Raw genomic sequence first — 23241 nt, 5'->3', positions numbered from 1 at the left:
AGGATTAAATTGCTTTACCCCTCTCCATGGGTCAGTGCAAGTGGCTGTTTGATATTCACTGACATTTCAACCCTGTCCAAATGATACAAGCAAGGATTCGGATAAGCTCTGAGCTCTCACACATGCATCAGCACAGTCTTTAACCTTCTCTGAGATAAAAACCATCTCTGCCAGCATCTACTAACTATGAAACCAGAATGAATGCACACAACCTTGCACAAAAACTAGCAAAGACCAAACTTTTTGAATTCAGAATAAGTGATTTAGACTTTGTGGTGTCTAGTCTATACAAGCATTGAAACCCAACTGTGAATCAAAGCTCCGTGCAACGGAAACATATTTGTGTCATCAAGGTTTCAGTCAGTAACACCTTTTCAGGTCAGTCATTTGGTTTTATCCACTAATGCCAGATTATGGATGTTTCATAAATCCACCAAAAAATCATCTAATACATTTTACATGGCAGCTGGAGATGTTGAAGCTCACACAATCACTCTCTCTCTCTCTCTCTCACACACACAGCCCAGAGAACCAAGAGATGCCAAGTAAGATAGGGGTTGCAAGAGCAAGAGGACTAAGGAGATAGAGCTGTGATGCCGGAAGGGCCACACGTGATACCACAGAGGAAAACACACACACACACACACACACACACACACACACACACACACACACACACACACACACACACACACACACACACACACACACACACACACACACACACACACAGGATGTAGGAATGACAAACACACAGTGACACTTAGACGAACAGCACTGACCTTAAAGCTCCAGTAGTTTGGCTGTTGCTGTGGAGTTTTATGAGGGAAAAAAGAAGGGAGGAATGAACAAGAAGAAGAAGAAAAGTTAAATATTTAAATGTATTGAATCAAAAAATGAAACACAGAAAAATACAGCACACAGCCTGGACACAAACCAAACCTCGACATTAATAATTCTGACAGCTTCATTTAATGAGATGAACTACAAGCATTGATGGGCGAACAGTTGAGGTGAAGGCTGCGTTTCGCAGGCATCAGGTTACAGTACACCAGAAATGAGATCGCACTGGTGGAAATGAAAAGTGTAAAATCAAATAAAACAGCAGCCCACGCTGCTGTTGCAATGTTGGCTTCTCTCCCAGATTTCACCACGGACAAACCAACACGCTGTCCCCCTCACTCTCTCCCGTCTCTCAAACCCTCCATCCACCTGCACCTTTTCATTACAACTTCCCTACCTCACCTGCCTAATCGAGCCGGGGCCTGCTGCTCTCATCTGTCCATTTGTCCTTCCCGCTGGTCTGAAAAGGTACTTGCATGTTTACAGAGGCTTCAGGAAATGAGCTTTCCATTAAGCCATAATTACCTCACAGTTAAAACCAGGCCGAGTCACTGATGGCCCAGAAATACCTCAAAATCACATGGAATATGAAAAAAAAAGAAAGATTAGGCGTAGTTCATGAATTTTAATTCTAATCCAATCTCTTATTCTAACTGTTATTCTTATCTGCAAGCAATTTTCAGACCATTCACCCTCGCTTTTGCAAAACTCACATTACTGAGAAGTGATAAAGAAAATAGTCACGGGAAAGTTGTGGTGGTATTTGATGGGTTTCCATTATCCTCCATCAATTTTAATACGGGCCCAACAGAACCCCAGATGTTTCTGCCAGCATGAGCATCAACGGCTGTGTTTTTCAGTGATTACCACCTCATTGTAATCTAAGCTTTCCCTTTATGTTCCCCAATTGAACCGTAGTACCGTCTTTTTAGTTCATATTCCTCCCTCGGTTTCATTTCCTTCTTCTTTCTTTGTGCATTGACGTGCAACTTCTTGCTTGATTTTAATAACGTTAAAGCACAGAAACCACAGAGGTGAGGTTTCCGGCTCGAAAAGACAGAGGCAGCAGCTGTGTGTCAATAAACCGAAAACATGCGGTGAATGTTCATGGTCAAGAAATTAATGACTACTGTTTGATTAATAGGAGAAGAGAACTTTTTTTTGGATAAAAATGGTCATGAAGCTTCTTCTAGAGGAAATATCCCCTGTTTTTGGAGTTACCTTATTATATATATATATATAATATTAATATAAAGTCAGCTGGATTACAAACTCCAAAGTTTCTTACCAGGACTTAAAATGACAAAACCTGACATAACATATAAAGTGTCACATACAGTAGTGTCATTATTCAACAAAAACAAAAGCAGAATGCAGAGGCAGACTGGAGGAAAGTCAGTGTACCCTTCGACTGAATAACTTGTGATATAAACTTTTGCAGCCACATCTTGAAGTAATTTGACTGGGATGTCATCAGTTTCTCAGGTTTGTGCAGAAATGTCGGCACATTCTTCTTTATAATGCTTTTTCATTTCAGGCAGTTTGTGGCCATTTGCATAAGCGCAGCTCTCCAAATGTCCCGTCAGAGCATTTCAATCAGTCTTGTATATTTTCTGGTCCATTGTGTTGTTGAAAAACCCAATTTTGCCCATCAACAGACAGACAAATGGCCTCACATTTAACCCTCACCTGGCTGCCACTTGCCCTCCTCTTTTCACACATTGCTTCAGCAATTTGGCTCAAGAGCTGTCCACGCTAAGAACAATAACCATTGCAATAACTATAACAATACACATCTCAGCATCCTTACGACTGAGAAAAAATGTTCCGTGAAAGGTGATGTCAAGAACCAACTGTGTCCTCCGGCAGGACCCCGGCCCTAATGGAGTTTGACAAGAGGAGTTAGGAGATACCAGACTGTTACAGGAGCTGCATTTGTCCATGAAGACATTTATATCAGTCATCAGCTGGATGATCCTTTGGCTGCCGTCCAAGGACATCTTAAAGAGACAAACTTCTAAGACCCCCGTCGGCATCAAAGACCACTTGGAGGCGTGTTCATGTTTTCTTTATGAGGAACTTTTGGCATAATTTCACAATAATTTAATATTTAATACGTTTCGTGTAATTTCAGAGGAAAAGTGGTTCCTATACAGTGAAGTGGCACGCATAAGAAAAGATGCTATTAATAAAGTATGTAATTCATTTCTTTTTGTTTCTCCTTAATAAAGATTATGCTTGATGAAAAAAATAACGTGAAATACGGCCATGAAGCTGTCCACCTTTCACCATCAGTGGTGAGGATGTGATCTTGGTTATTGTTTTTAACTGGTGACAGATCCCGGCAATATTATTATTATTATTTTCATAGTTATGTTCTTGACTCCACCCTCTACTTGAATTGGGCCCATATTTGCAAACCTATGTTTTTCTTGTAACATTCATTGTTATTATTGAGGATTGTTCTTTAGTTTCTGTTGAATTAATAATGACTGTGTAACTGTCATGTTCTGGTGTTCATCTAGGATATTATCTAATTCTGAAACTTTGTAAAGATCAGGAGGTGTTTTTTCTCTTTAATCTTCTCTTTAATCTTTTTCTCTTTAAACACTGTATATATCTTTAATCATGTGAGCGTGTAAACTGTTTCTTAACCAGTTTGTACAAACATGTAAGAATTAAACTGTGACATTAAAAACAAATGAAAGCTGTTTTTCCCAAATGAAAGAATGCAGAAAATGAGAGCAGAAGCACGTCTAGATTTTCCTGTAGTTGTCTTTTTAAACTTTAACTTCACAGCAGGATTTTCTCTGTGTGAGGGGCTGTCTTGCAACTTTTTAATCTTTTCAGCTTTTCTTTCTTTTATAATCTCTTTTATGAGAAATGAATTGTGAAGTTATCAAATTAAACATGATGGCACATGAAACAGCGCCGTATCTCCAGCGTCTAAGTCGACACCATGACAGCGCATAAATAAGCAAATAAAATAATAGATCAAATAAAAGCTTGAAATTAATTTCGTGATTCTTCTACAATAATAATCATTCTCAAATCTGACTGCTTTGAATGTTTCAGTGTTTTGTGAATGCACCAAAATGAGTAGTTTACATTTGGGACATATCAACAGACTTTGACAGTTCAAATAGGAGGAAAAGTTTGGACTCAAAGTGGGTTATCTACAGCTGTGGTGCAATTTATTTTGGGCAACAGTGTCTAAAACAGAAAACTACAGTTTTCACTGTCCAGACAGGAATTTCGTTTGTGGGGAAGGAAGTCATTTTCCATATGATGTAAGTGTTAGAAGCAGTGGCGTAACATCATGGTGCAAATTATTATTTTTTTTATGCTCCCACCCTTGAACCTAAAAAAAGCCTACACTGCATGCACACACACATGCACACACACATGCACACACGCATGCACAGCCACTATAGAGAACACCTGCTGTCGCCATGTAGGCTAATGTTGTGGCTGGTCCCCTCCTGGCCCCCCGCCGGTTGGGTCAATGCCGTTTTTATTTATGGAGGTAGCTGGTAAGCTATCCTCCCTGCTTTTTCTTGGTTGCAGTAAAAAAATCTTATCTAATTTGATCATTTTTGCTTTAACATCATCCTGGCCCTTTTTTTCTTTTCTCTTTTGAGCGCCGCTCTTTTGTTTGGGCTTGCTAAACATGATGCTACGCTGTTTTTGATGTCTATTTTCTTTTGTTTACTTTTTGTTCATGCTGAAAACATGTGTAAGGTCATTGCGTCATCATGCACCTAACATGACTAACAAGTAGCCTATTAAGGTGATTGGACTCTTCCATTCACAAATACTTTTTTCTTTTTTCTCTCTCTCCTTCATGGGCCCCTGACGGCATCTGGGCCCCCGGTGGAGCAGCACCGGTTGCACCGCCGATATTTACGCCTGTGGTAAGAAGTGTATTTATATGAGCTTCGGCCCACTGATACTCAAACTGTTGGGACACAAAATAGGCACACTGATTTCCACCAACATTTGCTTTCCTCCATAGCACATACTTTTTTTACTTAACATTATGTCAAAGCAGTTATTACTAACAATGACTCTTTAACGGTAGGCTGTGCAGGACTTCCATCTCCCAGATACCTGCTTCATGTGCTGGTTTTTAATGCTGATGTGGACTAAAGTCCATGTTTCTTTAAAGTCTGAAGGATCAAAAGGACCAAATGTTTCAATGTGCCTTGATAAGATAAAGGAATTACTTTAAAACCCCTCAGGGTGACCGATTGTCTTTTACAGGAAAGGGGGATATCTGAATCTGTTAATCATCTGCACCGTCTCTGAACAGAACCCCTTTTCAAACAGAGGTAAAAAGTCATGGGTAAAGTGGGTCACTGGCAGAGACAAGATAATGCACAATGTCTGTGGACGTTGGACTTAAACTGGCCTTGACTGCCTGATCATGTGACTTTTATTCAACGTATCCAGCAATGCTTTTCACTGATACCGCATCAGACAGAAGCTCAGCGGCACCATTGGCGCGTCGTAAATGTTGCAATCCACATGTTCAGGCGTCCGTCATGACTATGCTTTTCCAGAACACTAAATGATCCTGGGGGGAGGGGGGTGGCTTTAATGGTGGAGTAACACTTTCTTTGTCTCTGTTTGCTGCATTAATGGGACTCACTCGTAGTTCTTCTGATGAAAACTGTTGCAGGTAAATAGGAGCAGACGAGCTAAATTGAGCACTGAGGTTGTGAGACCCGGAGAAGGCTCATTTAAATGTAATTTCCTTGTAACTGTTCTCTACGCTGGAAATCATCACTGTCAATCATCATTTTCTGATCCGTTTTCTTTCAAACATTACATCAAACACCTTGCTCTTTTTTCAGTTGTTATTTTACTAACTTGCTCAGTCATAATGCCAGATAACTGGCTACAACAAACTCAAATACACATCCCATCATTCTTAACTTATTTGTAATTAAAAAGGCAGCAAGCCCCTGAGAAGTCTAAATATGATTTCACTCCCTATAGTTACCTACAGGCATCCATATTTCCATGAACAGACAGGCACGTGCATGTGTGTTAACTGGACTACAGAGCTTCAACAGAGGGACATATCCACATGGAGTGAAGCGCTGCATTACCTGACCTGCATGTAAAGCGAGCTGCACTCTCCCCCCCTTCTCTTTTTCTGTAATGTCGTCATCCTTTCCGCACACCAGCCCCCCCTCCATCTCAATCATTCTTACTCCTTTCTCCTAAATACTCCTCCAGTCCGGTTTAGTGTCACAGCAGCCTTCGCAGCAGCCTCTCTGCCTGTTTTGAACACTAAGATTATCTTGCACAGCAAATTAACCCTCACTCAAACAGACCCACCAAAAAGCTTTGTGTGGAGCTTTACACTATCGCTTCTGCTTCCAGCCAGAGGAACTCTGTCACCGAAACAATCACAACAAACATAACAGGCGTGGAATCTAATCCAAGCCAACACATCCATATCTAACACACACACAAACACACACACACACACACACACACACACACGCTTGTCTACAGCAGCTTCTGGCTTCCAGATCTGTCTCACCTGCAGTGCACCTGTGCCTGTCCACCACTCCAGTCACCCCAGACTGTCCATCAGGTGCAGCAAATCCTCATTGCGTTTTTGCCAGTCTCCCCCTCCTTCCGTTTCTCTCACCCACCTCCCTCGTCCTCACTCAATCCTCCTCCTCTCTCTCCGAGTCGCTCTACAGTTGCACATGCAGCGGGAACTCTTTATTTAATTCATTACAACACCAGGCGATTAACTCCGTCACAGATGGGAGGCTGAGCCCTGATGGTGCTGGTTAATTGATCAGCGGGCTGTTTGACTGGCTGCCGCGCTTCCCTCCCGCTCACACCCCTCCTCCCGCCCCTATCCCTCATTCCTCGCCGTCCATGCTCTTCACATCCACTACGATAAGGAATACTGGTCTCTGCTGCTTCCGACCCAGCGCAGTGAAAATGCCTTGTCACTTCAAAGACCCGTCCACTACTCAATTTTTTTTATTTTTTTTTTTATTTCCTGCCTCCCACTCTTCATTCCTCTCTCTGTCTCCATTATCGTTCAATTTCTTTTTCTCTACACAACCTGACCTTTGCAATGCGATAGCCCTGCCTGCCATATATGGCAGAGGTTGCCACGGCAACCGGGACTCCACCTGTCTTTCACCCGCCCTCTCTCACTCTATCCGTTTCATTCTCCCACTCTCCCCTCATGTGCTTCTCAGTCACGTCATTACACTGAATTTTGCCTCATTCATATACAGCAGAGGCGCTCACACGAGGAAAAGCAGAGCACGATAGTGTGTGCATGCATGTTTGATAGGTACAAAAGTGCAGTGCAGCGGCTGTGAGGTTGTAAAAACACTCATAACAGACCGTATCTGGAGGACAAGAACTGACAAAACAGTAGAGCAGAGGACATATGTCATGAAATTAATTAGCATGAACATTCAAAATGTTTGAAGTATCTGTTCTTCCACACCTCATTATCCCTCCTTTCAAATCCCTGCAGGTTTCTGGTCAAAGAAAGAAAAGAGATACTACAACAGCTGCCTTCACTGTTGCGTAGCGCAGTGGTGGCCTTTTCTAAAGGTGTGCTATCAACCAAAGGGTAGTGTAGTGGCCGGGATGGTGCCACAGGGAGGAAATGGGACATTTGACTCCGTGTAGGGTTGGATCCTCACCTGCCTGGCAGTCTTCGACGTTCCGAGGTGGAAACATGCACCAAGGGTGCAATACATATCTCATAACGACAGTAAAATGATACATGAACCTGAGAAGCCGTACACATTCATTAATAATGGAACGTTAAGTACCTGTTCCCGTGCGGAGCGCTCTGATGAGCCCCTCATGCTGGCGTGGGAGGGTGACGGTGATGGAGGGTTGTGGTGGGGGCTGTGGTGCGGATGCTGCAGCTGCTGCTGCTGCTGCTGCTGCTGTTGGTACTTGCTCTTCAGGTGATCCATGAAGGCGTCCCGCTTGCGCTCCATGTCCGCCTTGTGCAGGTTGGTCAGGGCCTCCAGGCTCTGGGCGGCGCTGACGGTGTGGCGGTGCTCCGACGTGTGCACCAGGCCCACATTGGAGAAGCGCCGCGCCGTGTTCCCCAGCGTCCGGTACTCTCGTGGATACTCCAGGTCATCTGTGGAGATCATGTGACTGCCGCCACGCTCGGGATCTAATGGACATGGACAGGAAAGGGGAAAGGAAAGGTAAGGGAGAGGAAGGAAGGGTGGGAAGTGCGCAAGGAAGAGTTGAACCACCACCCACACAAGCATGCAGAAGGATTTCAAGGGTGGAGATGGAGACATACATACACACAGCAGGCACACATAGCATCAAATGAAGCAGAGAGAAACGGAGTGGAAAAATAGGCACAGAGGGGACAGGAGAGACAGAGAGAAAGAAACGGGATGTGATGTTAGACTATTTGCCACCAGGATGGAGCAGTTCCTCGCAGAATTATTGATTTCAAGTTCTGAGGGGAAGAAAAATGAGAAAAGTAAAATACTTTTATGATAGATCAAAGGAAGAGGCTCAAACTGAATTTGATTTGCAGGACATTCCATTGTTACATGCCCGCTTGTCATGAAGTGGCAGTCGCTCTTTTCTCATGAAACGGGGAAAAAATGATGCAAATGGACACTCTGGTTGGAGCAAGTTTTTCTGTTTGTTTGGTTTCTGGTATTTTTCTTCTTTTCCTCGCCGACTCCCGTCCATCATTCTGTCCATCCCTCAACACCATCAGACGCTTTTGTTACATATTCTCTCTCTTTCCTGGAACTTTCTGTTCCGTCTGTCCATACTTAAACACTTCCATCATTCTGACAGCACTTGGCCTTTTAAACTCTACTATTTATGAAAGAAAAGACAGCCCAAGGTGGAAGGCAAACATGAAGAGAAAAGAGACAACTGCAAAGGGATGGTATGGATACACATAAGATGTGTGACTGGAATAACAATGAACTTGAGATGTGATCAAAGAGCAGGGAGCCATTTGCCCAGTAAGTTACCTTGCTTGGGAAAACAAGCCCCGGCGTTGGCTAAAAGAGAAACATGCCAAGGGTTAATTTGTGTGTTTGTGCACAGATGTGCAAGCAAACACAGCAGAGGTCTATCAGAAAAGAGCTATTGAGAAATGATAGCTCTGTTTTTCAAGAGGTTAATGTATTATGTATGCATTATAATGAATCCGTAAAGGTTAACAAATGGAGAAATGGTTTGCAATGAATGTCATTTGTGTTTTACAACAACCTGCAGAATAATACATGTAAATAATCAGGCTTTATAAAGAAACATGGAATGTTTCCTAATCTCACAGCAAATTTTGAATATACAGCAAGTCACAGAAAAGTACAAAATGTCAGCAGTTAGACAGTCGGTTTACAATAATAATTAGATTTCATGGAAATAATGATTTGACAACAAAGTTAATATCGGTTAACCTAAATTAGGCTTGATGGGACAGAGTGAATCGGACCATCTGCATAATAGCAAGCGAGCAGTTGAGAAAGGCAAAAACAAGACTGCAACACTGATGGATAACCCTCAGAGCAGAAGGTCGGCGAGTCATCTGGACACAGCTGCATTTGAACCCACGTCTCATTGTTTTCAGTCTCAAATGGATACCGCATTTAGAGGTGATCTGCAGTTCCAACGCCCTGCCCTCACGTCATTTACATTACCAAGTGCTGATAAACTGAGCAGGGTCGAGACGAAAATGGACTGACCTCCTGGCTAAAAGCATTAGCATCGAGTTCCCTGCTGCACTCTGAGGCCGCCGGCCTCATTCATCCAGCCCCGTTGTCACCCTTCCAGATCTCTGCTTTCCACTTCATTAGACTGGAGCTTATTGTGCAACACCTAACAAGTACCCGGCTCAAGGGTCCCATTACGGCGGTGAGAAACGCTGGGCCACTGTGTTACAGCTTGTTATAGTGACTGAGCAGCGAGGGTGACAGTAAAAAGCTGAGCAAGCTCCTCTACCTATAAACAAACCTAAAACTGGACCAAAGGATACTTTAGTGCTTTAATTGTTTTCTTCTTTCACCGTGAATTCAAGACAAAATCTGAGTGTTTTTGTCAAACAAAAAGGGACTTTTGAACTTTAACAAGGGCAATACTTTCATACAAACTCTTATTGCAGGACAATTCTAATAAATTATGTAAAGAATAAAGAATAATTGGTGAATGTAAATTAAGAGTGCCATATGTGCAGATTTGTTGTTTTTATTCTCAAAATAATTCACAGTAGTCAAACAGAAGTCTGGACATACAGGGATCTAACCATCTATCTGTATTTACATCAAATCAAAAGTGACTTTTTGTTTTTGTTTGGCAAGACTGATTTAGTTTGATATTTTACCTTATACCACATCTGTTGACATGCATAAGAGACTGTTGTCTGGGGAGGAATCAAAAGATTTGAAAGACATATGTCAATAATTGCGACGTCAGACATATTGGTTTTGGAGCTGTGACTCTTTAGACTGATGCACTGTGGTTAGTAGATAGCCTGCTTTTAATTGCAATGACAGAAAACACCTCCAATTTCTTAAACTTTGAGGTGTTTTGGGTTTCTATTCTTACCTGGAGGACTTTGCAAAAGTCGGAGAAACAGAACAACAAGAGTGTCGAAGAGAGTTCACCGCTGCAAAATTATTTTTCTTTAGTTAGAAAAAAAAAAGCATTTTTATTTGGACTTTTATAGCACGGAGCTGTGGGAAAAGAAGCTGTGATGCCAAAACCGATTCAAACGAGGGGCTTGAAAATGCTTGGTAAAAAGAGAAAACTAAAAATAAAATGTTTTTTTTTTTCTAAATAAAGAGCATCTCTTTGTGAAACTGATTTGAAATACAATCCCAAAACTTTTCAAACTCCAGTTTGAGGAGACACAATACTGAATACAAAGCCTGATCGTAAAAAAAAAAAAAAAAAAAAAAAAGCAGCGGCAAAAGCTGTGTGGGCAGAAATGCGAGAACAGAAAGTGGGATCAGAATATTCACTCTCATTGTTGTCAGTCACCGCCAGTATATATTTCAACGTAGACTGACAGCCAAAAACAATCTCTGGGAGCCGACGAATGGCAACAACATTTACACACACGTAAAACGGCCATGACAGAGTGGGTTTCCAGAAAATACATTATCACGAGATGGAAACCTCTGCCAGTAATTCCAGGTCTGCAGCTGGCCAAACAGCAACTACAAAGACTCAGAGCTACCAAAAAAAAAATGCACAGCGCATTGGCCTGCTGAATAATTGAGGACTTGAATGACAGCAGAAGCCTGGACTCGGAGGCGATAAGATCTGTGAGCCCAGCCAATACGGTCTGGGCTCCACTGCAAAGAGGGAAGTCATGGTCGGAAGCATTAACCTGCCTAAAGAAAAAGAGCCTGCTGCGGTGGGCGCTGAGCGATAAGAGAAGAAATACGGGACAGGAGAAATTACCACCCTAAAGAAAAGTCTCCTACAAGCCAAGAAACCAACAAAAACAGATTCTGTAAAGAAAAAAATGACCTGATTATTCAGTTCAACACCACTCGGTCATTTCTAGGTTTATGGAAAACAAAAAAAGCAATCCGTATTCCATCTGTCCAGGTTTATTCATGTAGTATTGTAAAATGACTGCAGACATTTTGCCTCATTATTGCTGAGATTTTTCTTCAGCAGGTCAAGTCGTCCTCCTGCAGTGGATTATATATGTATTAAAGGATTTCTGCTTCTGACGTGAAGCGCTTGCAAACCCACCCACAAACTACTTTGAAAGCACACTTTTAATATGCTGTATTTTCACAGCTAATTCCTGAACAACAAAACTAAGGAGATATGCATTTTCAGAGCACTGAACTGGACTTTAAAGTGCAGACAGAGAGGACGTTGCTCTTTATATATGCATAGCTGTATGGTATGGAAAATCAGCAGAGAGGTTTGAGTGCTTTGATGGATTCACAAGCGATTTTGGGGATGTAAAAATGAATGGGTCAGAGAGAGTGGAGGGTGAACAACAGGCGTCATGTTGCACACACGGGCAAGAACATTGCGAGCTGCAGCTCTGAACAGTTAAATCTGATTTTACAGTCACTTCAAACAGATGCGTTTGTCCTTTTGTCACTTGTGCAACTGCAATTTGAGGCTTCCAACTGAGCATTATTCGAGAGAATTCAAATCAGAATATGCCTTCCCTATATGACAAGTTGAGAAACCAAACACAGCTATCTGGAAAACGCCATGGCAACTGCAATATAATATGAACTGAAACTTAATGTGTACCGCCACATAAAGAGCTTCTTAATTACTAATGACTCTGCAGCTTGATTCTGTAATCATTTGATGTGTGAAATGTTCAAAGTGATGTCTTTAGTCTCCATTTCATCCAGCCAAGAGTTCAGATTAGACTACTTACACTGGCACAGAAATCCAGCAATTAGACATTAGCTGAGGTAATTATCTGAGTATCACCAAGCTACATAACATAAACTCATATTTGTGGAAATTAGAAAAAGTTCAGCTCAAATATCCCTCGATCCCAGACGAGATGTTTTGGGATCGTCTCAATGCCGCTTGCACATAAAAGACAGCAGTGAAAAGAAGTGAGGAAGGGGGTGGAAGATACAACAATTTAAAACATTTCAACTATCTTTCTAATGGGCTTTTCTGCCCTTTTTATTCCTCTCAATTACTGTTCCTCTTCCAAACATTATTGTATTTTATTCCCCCATCTTGTTTTTGATGAAAAACCAGTTTTCTTTCTACAAAGGTAATGTCCTTGCAGCATCCTCTCCAGTCTGTTGTGCTGATGGTTAGCGAAGGCAAAGCGCGCGTTCACCTTAGATACGCAGCCTAATTTACTGCTAGCATGGCACAGCTCTTTGTGGGATGCCAGCTGTGACAGGACAGGGCAGGCCGGCTGAATATTAAACCAGAGAGAACGAGGGAAGAAGTCCAATTGAGCAGAAGCAGGTAAAAACAGCAAAGTACAAATCCGGCTCTTCAATGAAGGCTACGGGCAAACAGAAATAATCCAAGCCTGCAGCCGTTGATAATTGTAGTGCTGCATGCTCTAGTAGAAACAGCTGAAATATATAACCACAAGAACATAATCAAGATTAAATATAACATTCTGTTAGGTTTAGGCGTCTAACAACGCTGCAGGTCACGACTTCTCTTTGACTTTGGACGGAAATCAGCTGATGATTCACTGCAGCCCTGCTCATTTCCTGCTAATCCTGCACAATAAAGTACCTTCTTGCTAACTCCAAACTGTCACAGACCTCAAAATTTACTACAGCTGATATATCAAATATTTTAATTTGATTGAATAAGCAACAAAAAAGAAGAGAGTTTGAACTTTGCACAGCCACTCTTATTTCTATCAGTCTTGCCCAGTGCTTGATATACTCTTGAAGTCAGGAGGGTCTCGGTCAGCCAACAAAGGGGAAACCCAGCAGTTTATCTCTCTCTCTCTCTATTAGGGTAATCTCTGAAAGATCAGAGGTGGTGTTTGACCGGGAAGGCGAGTTAAAAGGGGTGAAATTGACAGCTGGGCAGTACGCATGAACCACCAGGTAAAGGTCACGGTGCGTGTTTGTGCTGGTGTATGTAGAAACAGATCAAGAATGCAGACACCTTAAAGAAACATTCCAGTGTTATTCCAGATGTAGGGATCTAACTGATTTTCAGTCATTAATAAAGCATATTTATTATTTATCTCTCTCATACCCTCAAACTCTGCCTTTATCCAATTCTGCCTCCCTGGGCAACGCTTGGAAATCCACTGGAGGCAGCCAGCAGTGATGTGCATCCAGAAAAGCACGTATGACTGGGCAGAGACGCACACTCAGACAATCAGAGCTTGCGACGGTTCCAGTGAAACACCTCTGGGGCTGTCTGTAATTTAACTACAAATGTGTGTGTAGTTGGATAAATGCTTGAGATGACATGTTAAGAGTGGCAGAGACGGGGAGCGAGGAATGGAGAGACAAGCGTTGTTCGCTGTTATAATGCAACTCTTTGTTTTACTTGTCACCTGGAGTCCAGCAAACGGCGAGAAAGCGTCTTAATAAGAGCAGGAAACAGGTCAGCCGGTGCGAGCAATGAGAGACTGTGGATGAAGAAGACACTCCAGCCACGCCTCATTATAGCATCACAACCATACTTTGTTGTTGCTTTCAATAAGTTAACAGATGGACATGAGCAGAGTTAAAAGGCGGGGGATGTTTGGAGAGCACCGGGACTCCACACCTTCCAGTGTACAGACACTTCAAAGAGTCGAGCCAACCTTAGATCTCCACTGGGCAAAACAACACGCTGACTGGAAGTCGCAGTAATACCTCAGTCAAACACCCACACAGCTCAGATGCAGCACAGCTTCATTTCACTTCACTCTTTTTCACCCTGTCTGGAATAAAATTGCACCGATTTGCTTACACGACAACCAGGAGCGTTCGAAACAGCAGTTATTTTAAGTCAAGTTGTGCAATTTGTATGTTAACCTGTTCGTGGCCGCAGAGCTTAAAGTCACACCACTGCCCTACAGAAAAGTACAAAATCTACACGGACATTATTTGCTTTCGGTAGATTACAAAAACAGGTAAAAAAAAATATCGATATGGCAATATATTGCGATACTTTTCCAGCCGATTCAATATCGATATAAAAAATTTGAATATCGATTTTTTTTTTTTAATTTATTTTTTTTTTTAAATATTTTTTATCCCCGATTTTTTTCCCATTATATCACCCAGTGCTCCTACCTAAGTGACAGTCCTGGACATTGCCACTCTCTACCAACCCTGGGAGGGCCCTGCACTGAGCTCAGGTTTTATTTCATTTTATAATTTATTTTTAATATAACACAATTGCCTGTCCTTAAAAAATGAAAAATAATGGACAGAGGTTTATTTATTTATGGATTTATATCTATACTGACTGATCACTGTGCCTGTCCTTGGTTTTAGTACCCATCTTTCTTGTGTTTATTATCATTTGCCACATAATTAAAGCAACCTCATACTACATATGAAAAACATATACAAATAAGTTGTAACTTTAGCTTGTATAGTTATAATAAAACATTGTTTTGACTCAGTTTGTCCCATGAATTGTCACTATAATCTGATGAACGTGCAACTCGGATTTTAAGATCCATCACTATCATCTGATGTACATATATACAACTTGGATTTTAAGATGTGTAATGCATTTTTAAATTTTTCGGTGAACTATGTAGAATATAATAATCGGGATATCGCATAATCGGGATATCGCAATGTGTATCGTATCGTGGCTCAAGTATCGTGATGCGTATCGTGATGCGTATGAGGTCCTTCCCAATACCCACCCCTAGTGAATATCTTCTGAGCCTTTATACCAACTACCAGAACCCAGTGTACCAGAAATTACTTTTTTTTAAAGAAATGTAAAACTACACTGGCAAGCCCAAAAATATGGCATCATTTTCAATCTAACATTAATTACAAGTTACAGTATACTTGGCCTGGAAAAATATGGATTATTATGCTTTAAATCTTGTAGCTTGAGGCTATGTTCGTGTAATTTGCAACAGACGCAAACAAATAAATAAAAAATCCTAATGTTGAGTCAGCAAAAGCTCCAAAGTCAAAATACACAACCCTGTGTGTGCACACGGGGGAAATCTGGAGAACTGTGATACACACAAAGTCTGGCTGTCTCTATTAATATGCCCAAGAAACTAAAATGTTGGCTGATGCCGTAGAACTGTATATTAGAGAGCAACAAATAGCTAAATAATAAATGTAAGTATATGAATCTGTTAAAGAAAGAAAATACTGCAGGGTCATTAAATCCAATGCAACAGAATTGAAGAACAGTAAATACTGCTTACATTTAGTCATTATTGTAGCAGACAGTAACTCTACTACATACCTGTCAAGTCTCCCGTTTTGGCTGGGAAACGACCGTATTTTACCCCTCTTTCCCACCTTCCTCCCGTATTAGTATTTTCCCGTTAATTCCCCATATTATAATGTCGTAATTTTTAAAAAGCATTCCTGTGCCTATCCAAACTGAATTGTCACGAGCCTCGCGAGACCTGCCACCCGCTGTAGCCTGGTTCTCACAAGGTTAGTGGCAACAACGGGAACAAACTCGGCACAAGTCAGAGAGACTGATGGATGTAACGAGAAAAAAGCGAAGTAGTCCTATAAATATATGGAAAAACGGGATAGAGAGTTTACTTTCCTAAAGAGGAGCAGGGGGCACAGTTACGCAAATGTTTCACTTGAAGACAATCAATGTGTATATAAACTGAAAATGTGTCAAATAAATAAATGTGCTTTAATTCCCATTTGCGTTTTCATTTAGGCTCTATTATAGGAATTACATACAGTACATAGGAATGTACAGAGCCTTTCAGTGTCAACAAAGGTAGACTTCTCAGATTCTCAGCACTTAATTGTACGTGGTTTGGAAGTGTTTGACAGGTAGTTATTTTATATTTCTTGTAAACCTGTCTTAAAATGTAATACTGGACCTCGGTGGGAATTACCTCTTTTTTTTTAAACAAATACTTGACAGGTATGAACCATACTGAAGGAAAAATGTTTACAAACCTACAGATTGACCTGGTTGTCACATCGCAAAGTAAAGTGGGGAAATTACTCACCGAATATCCAAGTTATGAAAAGGCTAGATGGTGTAGGAAGATCAGTCCGCTGGTGCCTCTATGTAAATAATACCAACCAAACCCACTCAAAGGTTCTCACACCTACACAGTATAATCAATCCATTGTGTTGGAGGGCCCGCAGCCTAATAAAGGAATCACAGCCTTTCAGCCACCGCCTATACTCCTTCCCAATCCAGAGGAGAGCTATAATCTCTCCAGCATGTCTTGTGTCTGTCCCTGGACGTAATCCTGGTTGGACGTGCCTGAAAAACCTCCCCAGGGACAGATCCTAACCAGATGAGGAGCAGTGAATCATTAGATTCATCTCACCTCATCTCTAAGGGACAATCCAGCCGTCTTATAGAGGAAGCTCGTTTCAGCCGCTGGTACCTGTGATCTTGCTCTTACATTCACTACCCACAGTTAGTGAGGATATGTGGAGGCAGTAACATCGATCGAACCAGGAAGAGAGTCCTGCCTTTTGACTCAATTCTCTCATCACCACAACAGACCAGACGAGTCTGCATTATTGCAGAAGCCGCACAGATCTGCCTGTCGATCTCCTGCCATGTTTTCCCTCACTTTTGAACAATTTAAACTCCTCCACTTTAAGCAGAACTCCACTCCCAATCTGGAAAGGGCTTTTCCCCCGGTTTCGACTGGGAAGCACAGTCTCACATTTGGAGGTGTTGATACACAGTATAATTTTTATACATATACATATTTTATACATATTTTATACGTATCTTTTGTATGTTTTATATATTTTTTATTTCTGACTTTTCAGTCCTTTTACCCCTCCCTTATATGTGTGTGCTGCAACAAATAAGTTTCCCCACTGAGGGAGAAAATAAAGGATAATCAATTCAATTCAATTCAATTTGGCACAAACAGGTGCTTGGTGTAGAAATGATCTGGAGCCCATTCAATAATTCTGACTTATAATTATTGTTAATCTGATGTCTTATTGATCCCTGCTGGACTAATCTCTTCCTACATGATTCTGCCCTTACGTAGAGCCAAGTCCAGATCCAGAAAAAAGAGCCCAGCCTTTGCAAATAAGGTATTTAAGGCCATCTGTCAAATTAAACTAAGGTTAAAATCTTGGTCATTTGATTAAAAACATGTTAGTTTCTGCAATCATTTTGTTTCCTCCACTGCCAGTATATTACGACAGTGTAATTATGGTGGACCTCCTGAATAAAAGCATTACTGCAGAAACAAAATACCAAACTAACAGTGCAAAATATGTGTCTTTTGATATTTTCATTCTCAGCTATTTCACATCAACAAGTGCCACTTTGAAATCATACTGGACTTGTTGACTTGTCACATCTCTCCAAAGTGTTCATATTTCCCACACAAACACAAAACAAAACAACAAAGACACAGAGAAAGACAGTCGAGCAGCACAATGCGGCACGCTGCTGCGCCGCCGAAGCAAATGATGAAAGCGGCAACAAAACAAAGAATAAAAGATGGATTCTGTGGTTTGGGAATAGATCACCTGTTGCGCCATCCACCTGGCATTTCTCGTTTTCAAAAAGAAAATAAAACACCGAGCTCGCCAGGCACAACACTATACATTAAAATACTAAATAAAGACTCACTTTTTAGCATTTCACACCAGAAACATGTCGTCTACGTCTCCCCCGTGTAGAAATCCAGTAAATAGGATTCAGAACTGTTAACAGTGCTCTACCTGAATATAAATGTAATGATAACTTATTCATACTGATAAAATGCAAAACCCCAGCTTTCCCCAGCTTTCTATAATCTATAATGATGCAGTAATCAAAAAAAAGAATATAAATATTTATAAAATAAAGAGATTTCAGTACAGATAAAGGCATGAAGCAGATTAAAGATAGAAAAAGATGGACTTTCCTCATCATGCTAGATGAGAAATATGGAAAAAAAAGACTTCAGAAACACATGAAAACATGAAACTGCCTCTTCAAACGAGGGTTGTACACCCCCATGAGGCATAAAGACTCACTCTCACACCGAACTGCTACAGCTCAGAGAGCGAGAGGGATGCACAAACACTTGGGGAGGTCACTGGTAATAAAATAACCCCTCTGACAGCTGCCCAGGAATCTGTTCTTAATCAGCTGCAATAAGTCATTATCTTTCCTATAGGCTTCAACGGAGCACGTGCACTCTGCACGTGTGCGTGTTGGCACATAAAGAGCTTCCAAGTATCTACTTCGTAAAAATTGACTGATTAGGTGACATTTGGTTGAGCAGTTTAAGCAGCACAGAAAGTCTGAGAGTATAAAAAGGGATAGTTTTATAAAGCCATCTGAATATGAGGACCTACATATTCATGAGATGAGCAGGGTTATGAAGGATGGAGACAGCAGAGACGGAGGACCACTTTACAATTCTGCCTCTGTGTCCCCAAGTTTATGGCCTCTGAGTGTAGAAGTAATTAAACATCCTTACAGCCTCATAGGTTTTATAAACTATGAAATAAACATGATCATTTATACACTCGAAAACTGCAGTGTTGCTGTTCATGTTCTGCATTAATGTTGCTGGGTTTGGGGGGGTTAACCCCTCCTTCATGTCAGAGTGTGATACTTCCCCTGAGGTATGCACAAACAACTGACACAATCAGGACTGATCAAATATCCACCCTTTTTTTGTTTACTTACATGCACTCTACAGAAATTGAGCAAACCTATTGAAAATCTTGCACAAATCTTGGGTTCGTGAGGCCTATCTAGACTGGTCAGAGTAATTTTGTTATTTCTGTTCTTCATAAGTCAATTTTGCTGACAGCTTCAGGTGGGTTTCAAACTATCCTTCTGCACATAAAGCAAGTCAGCACTCTCTGAAGGAGCCAAGACAGGAGATAATAACAACTGAACTGTCGGCTTGCCAAGCTAAAAAATGATGACAGACGAGTATCTTTCCATGTTTACAGAACATCTACCAACACTACTGACGCTAATAGTACACTGCAAAAACAGCCTTTCTAGAAATAAGGCTAATATTTCTTCATCTAGTCAAAATTGTCTTATTTTTCTTTGCCAATGGGCTAAGAAAAAAATCTTTACCAGAATGCTTAAACCTAGCAAAACAGTCACATTTTCTCGAAATTATTTTTTTTCTTAGAAATTATTATTTTTTGCATTGTAGTAGGAGTGACAAAACCTCTGCCAATGCCAAAACATAGCATTTTTCTTTCTTTGTATACCATTACAATAAACCCTATTGGATTACAGGTTTTACCAGCAAAGAGACAAAAGCAACACTACGGGGAAAATGCAAACAACATCAGCCTCGATCCTCTCGTCTCTGTATCCAGGAGAAAACATTTAAACACCAACATTAATGCCCATAACAAGATTATCATTATTTTAATATCTTTCCAGTGGAGTGAAAACCCAATTTGTGCTGCTACTGTACATTTGTGAGCCCAAGGTTTCCTAATTATGTGCAATTTGCACTAAATCTTGTCATTTCTAATGCTACAGAGCAGAAACTCTGGCAAGGTTAATTCTTTTATGAGACTGGATTACTGAGCTGGCTCGACATTTGGTTTGTTGCTAACGCTCACAGCGAACCTGCTTCTAAGCATCTCGTAGTATTAGCGTGCTGCCACTCTCACTTCCAGACACAGTCAACAGGCTAGCCCAACAAGCAGCCCCCCACAGGAAGGCATTTGCTGTCAAAATTAGCTCTGGCCATGGGTTATCACTCAACGTGATTGAATTACCTTGTGTACTTTAAGCCATTCATCAATTACATGAGCTGATTAGACGATTTACCAAATAAGGTGAAGGCAGCGGCGATAGAAAGATGCCAAATAAAAACAAACAGTTAAAGCTCTACCCCTAAAACGGAGGGAAATGTGAGAAAACTGACACTTGAGACTGTTTTAAGTTCATCCGTCCCATGGTAATTATTCACGTTATTTATAGATGCCATTTCACTGGGTTTCATATTAGACTTAAAGTTCATGGGCATTCAAAACACCTTAAAGGAACATTGTGGAGTTGAAGCAACCCCAGGTCTTATAATAGATGGTAAACCTTAGTAATGGACCAAAACGACATGAATCAAGCAGTTTTAAGTTTGAACGAAATATGTTTTTACGGCAGAATGGCAGTTCACGTTGGCTGTGGGGGAAATACAAAAACATCAAAATAAATTGCTATTCTAGGACTTTGACAAGACTTGGAAATGTTATTTAGCTTGAGTAATAGTGTGAATAGTTTCCTTACAGTCAAACCAAGGTAAGTTTTATTTGTATTTGCACAAAAAATGTATAAAAAGTCACTACTATTTTGTTGTAAGTCTCGTTACAAGTTCTCAACCCATGTTGTACGAATTCCTGTCAATGGATGCAACAGGAAGATCCAGTTCTGAGGAAGCAGAGGCCTTGAACTCTCCTTTTTATGTCTTCTGACAGCAGTTGCTCAACATCAGTAGCCAAACAGACAGATTCCTCTCCAAACAGTCTGTTTTGAACACTTTTTGAACATAAGGTACTTCAACATTTGTCTGTAGGGACCTTATCCACACATCACTTAAGTGGAAGGACTTTTCTGAGTTTCGTCAAGAGCTTCAAAAGGTCCATTGTCCCCATTAATTGCCATTATGCTGCAAACTATATTCAGCCGTATCTCAAAACTGCTTTGATTCACATCATTTTGTCCCTAACAAAAGTTTACAGGCCTGACATTTAATAATACGCATAGAGTTGTTTTATCTCCAGAGCGTTTCTCTTGGTGTTGTGTTTGGTGGGGACTTCTTTCAAACTGCCTAGACCAAAGACTAGGAAAGAAAAAAAGACATTAAAAGCATCAGAACAAGGTCTAGTGGCTTTGAAAATAATGTGGAAATGTTGCCAGAGTCTCTCGGTTTTAAATCCACACTTAAGACAACTCTTTTCAGCTGTTTTTTTTCCCTCAATACAAATAAATAAATTGAATTTCATGATCTTTTTTATTTGTAATTAATAAGAAGTCAATTTTAAAAGCTATTTTATCTTAACTAATTAATTGTACTTTGTTTTAATGTTCTTTCTTTGCTTACAATGGGTTACCAGAAATCCCTACATTTTGAACAAAGGTTTTGGGGAAGCCCAGAGAGCGGTCTGATTGAGCGATTCCGTTAATCGCAGAGGAAAAATTAAACCATCTATCACAGCTGTTCAGTCAGTCTGCATTTACTCTGCAAGGTTCAAGTGACCCAATTCCAATTTTACGATCGGATATGGATCGCATATTTTCTGAGTGGTTTCAGGGTTCATTTATACGTCGAAATAAATCAGATATGAACTAGATATGAATTTGTGTCTGCAGTCTAAGTGGACAGATCGAATTTGCCGTTATTGCAACTGATATGCCCTTGAAAATGGGACGGTGGCGATCTAAACACAGGTGGACAGGCCCTACCCTTTCTCCCCTGCCATAAAATATGCATAATCCTTTGCTGATCGAATGCTTCACAAGGCAATGTTAGGATAATATCTTGTGATGTGCCTTTCACAACTTCAAGAACATCAAGGCGAACTCGGGCCTTCTGTTGCAGCCAATAACTTTTGCTAAACCAGCTGACCACATGGTATGGAAGTGAACAGACTACGTAGTACTACATCTTCTTTTTCACCTGCCTGTGTTCACTAAAAACAGCAGTATTTATTTATGTATTTATTTATTCATTGCGTGGACATGCACAGACACAAGGGCTGAATAATGGAGGCAATTTCTATTTTGGATGGGAAATATTTTGCCAGTTGATGTACAATTCTGCTGTCAGAACACTTTAACCGTAATTAGAAGACAAAATTAAAAAAGATGTCAACGGACAAGGAATAAGAAGATCGACCAAAGCAGCTGCAAATTAGCTCAGAAAAAAAAAAAAAAGAAATGACATCAGTTGCCTGCAGACTGGTTGCCTCGGCAACAGGTCAGCATTTCCACAAAGCTATTTGCAGTTTAGCGCTGAGCTCCATACATGCACATCCGCACATATTTGCACAACAAGCATGGAGGTAAAGGTTGTAAACGTATCACGCTGAGACACATACCCAGTGACAGATGTGGCACGAGCAGGGCAGAGGAGATTACAAGTTGTCACGTCAACATGGCACACAAATCTGTGTTGTGATGCAGCTCATCATTTGTCATGGTACAAGCTGCGTGCTGTCAACTGCCATGACTGAGGAGATGAATGTAAAATCAGAGAATAGGAGGTGGATTTCCCTTCAGCAGCCTTGCAAGAAATCACTTAATCTTTGCATATATTTTCTTTTTGGACGGCTGTTAACAGAATCACAAACACATCCCATTCATTGTTATTCATTCGCAGATGATGATGGAAGATGATGGAAGAAGATATGACATTTGCTTGAAATAAAGTCAGAACTGTGACACAAGTCAGAAGGAATCCATATTTCAACCTGTTTTAGAGAGTTTTGTCATGCCTGTTGTGATCCCAGCATGAGTGTGGAGATAAATGGTGCACAGCAGTCCCTAGTGGGGTGTTATAGTAATTGCTTTATCCACAAGTCCCCCGAGGATGCAACAAAGAGGGCTACAGAGGGCTAAATCCTGAAAAACAGCAGCTCCAGCTCCAAGTCTCATGTCACCATCTGCTGCCCACCTGCTCCCCTCCATCATTAAGGACAGAGCGGCAAAATTCGACGACCTGATAGACTAAATGTCACATTTTTAACCCAATGTGGTCTCAGCCAGTCACAGAACGCGTTAATTATATTCGGTAA

The 23241-nt window shown here is 40.9% G+C and overlaps 1 protein-coding gene across 2 annotated transcripts in view; it reads right to left on the bottom strand.

The window, feature by feature from the left end:
* srcin1a (SRC kinase signaling inhibitor 1a) overlaps positions 1 to 23241 on the bottom strand; it is a 117018-nt gene that overhangs the window by 41207 nt on the left and 52570 nt on the right. For both annotated transcript variants that reach the window (XM_061711992.1, XM_061711991.1), the window contains exons 2-3: positions 7671 to 8029; positions 783 to 809 (exon numbers count right to left, since the gene is read on the bottom strand). In XM_061711992.1, the coding sequence (XP_061567976.1) occupies positions 783 to 809; positions 7671 to 8029 (386 nt within the window). The remainder of the gene's footprint in view (positions 1 to 782; positions 810 to 7670; positions 8030 to 23241) is intronic.

The sequence above is a fragment of the Cololabis saira genome, chromosome 21 (assembly GCF_033807715.1).
Source record: "Cololabis saira isolate AMF1-May2022 chromosome 21, fColSai1.1, whole genome shotgun sequence".
NCBI lineage: Eukaryota > Metazoa > Chordata > Actinopteri > Beloniformes > Belonidae > Cololabis > Cololabis saira.
The sequence above is the reverse complement of the archived record's forward strand: the minus strand, read 5'-3'. Positions and strand labels throughout refer to the sequence as shown.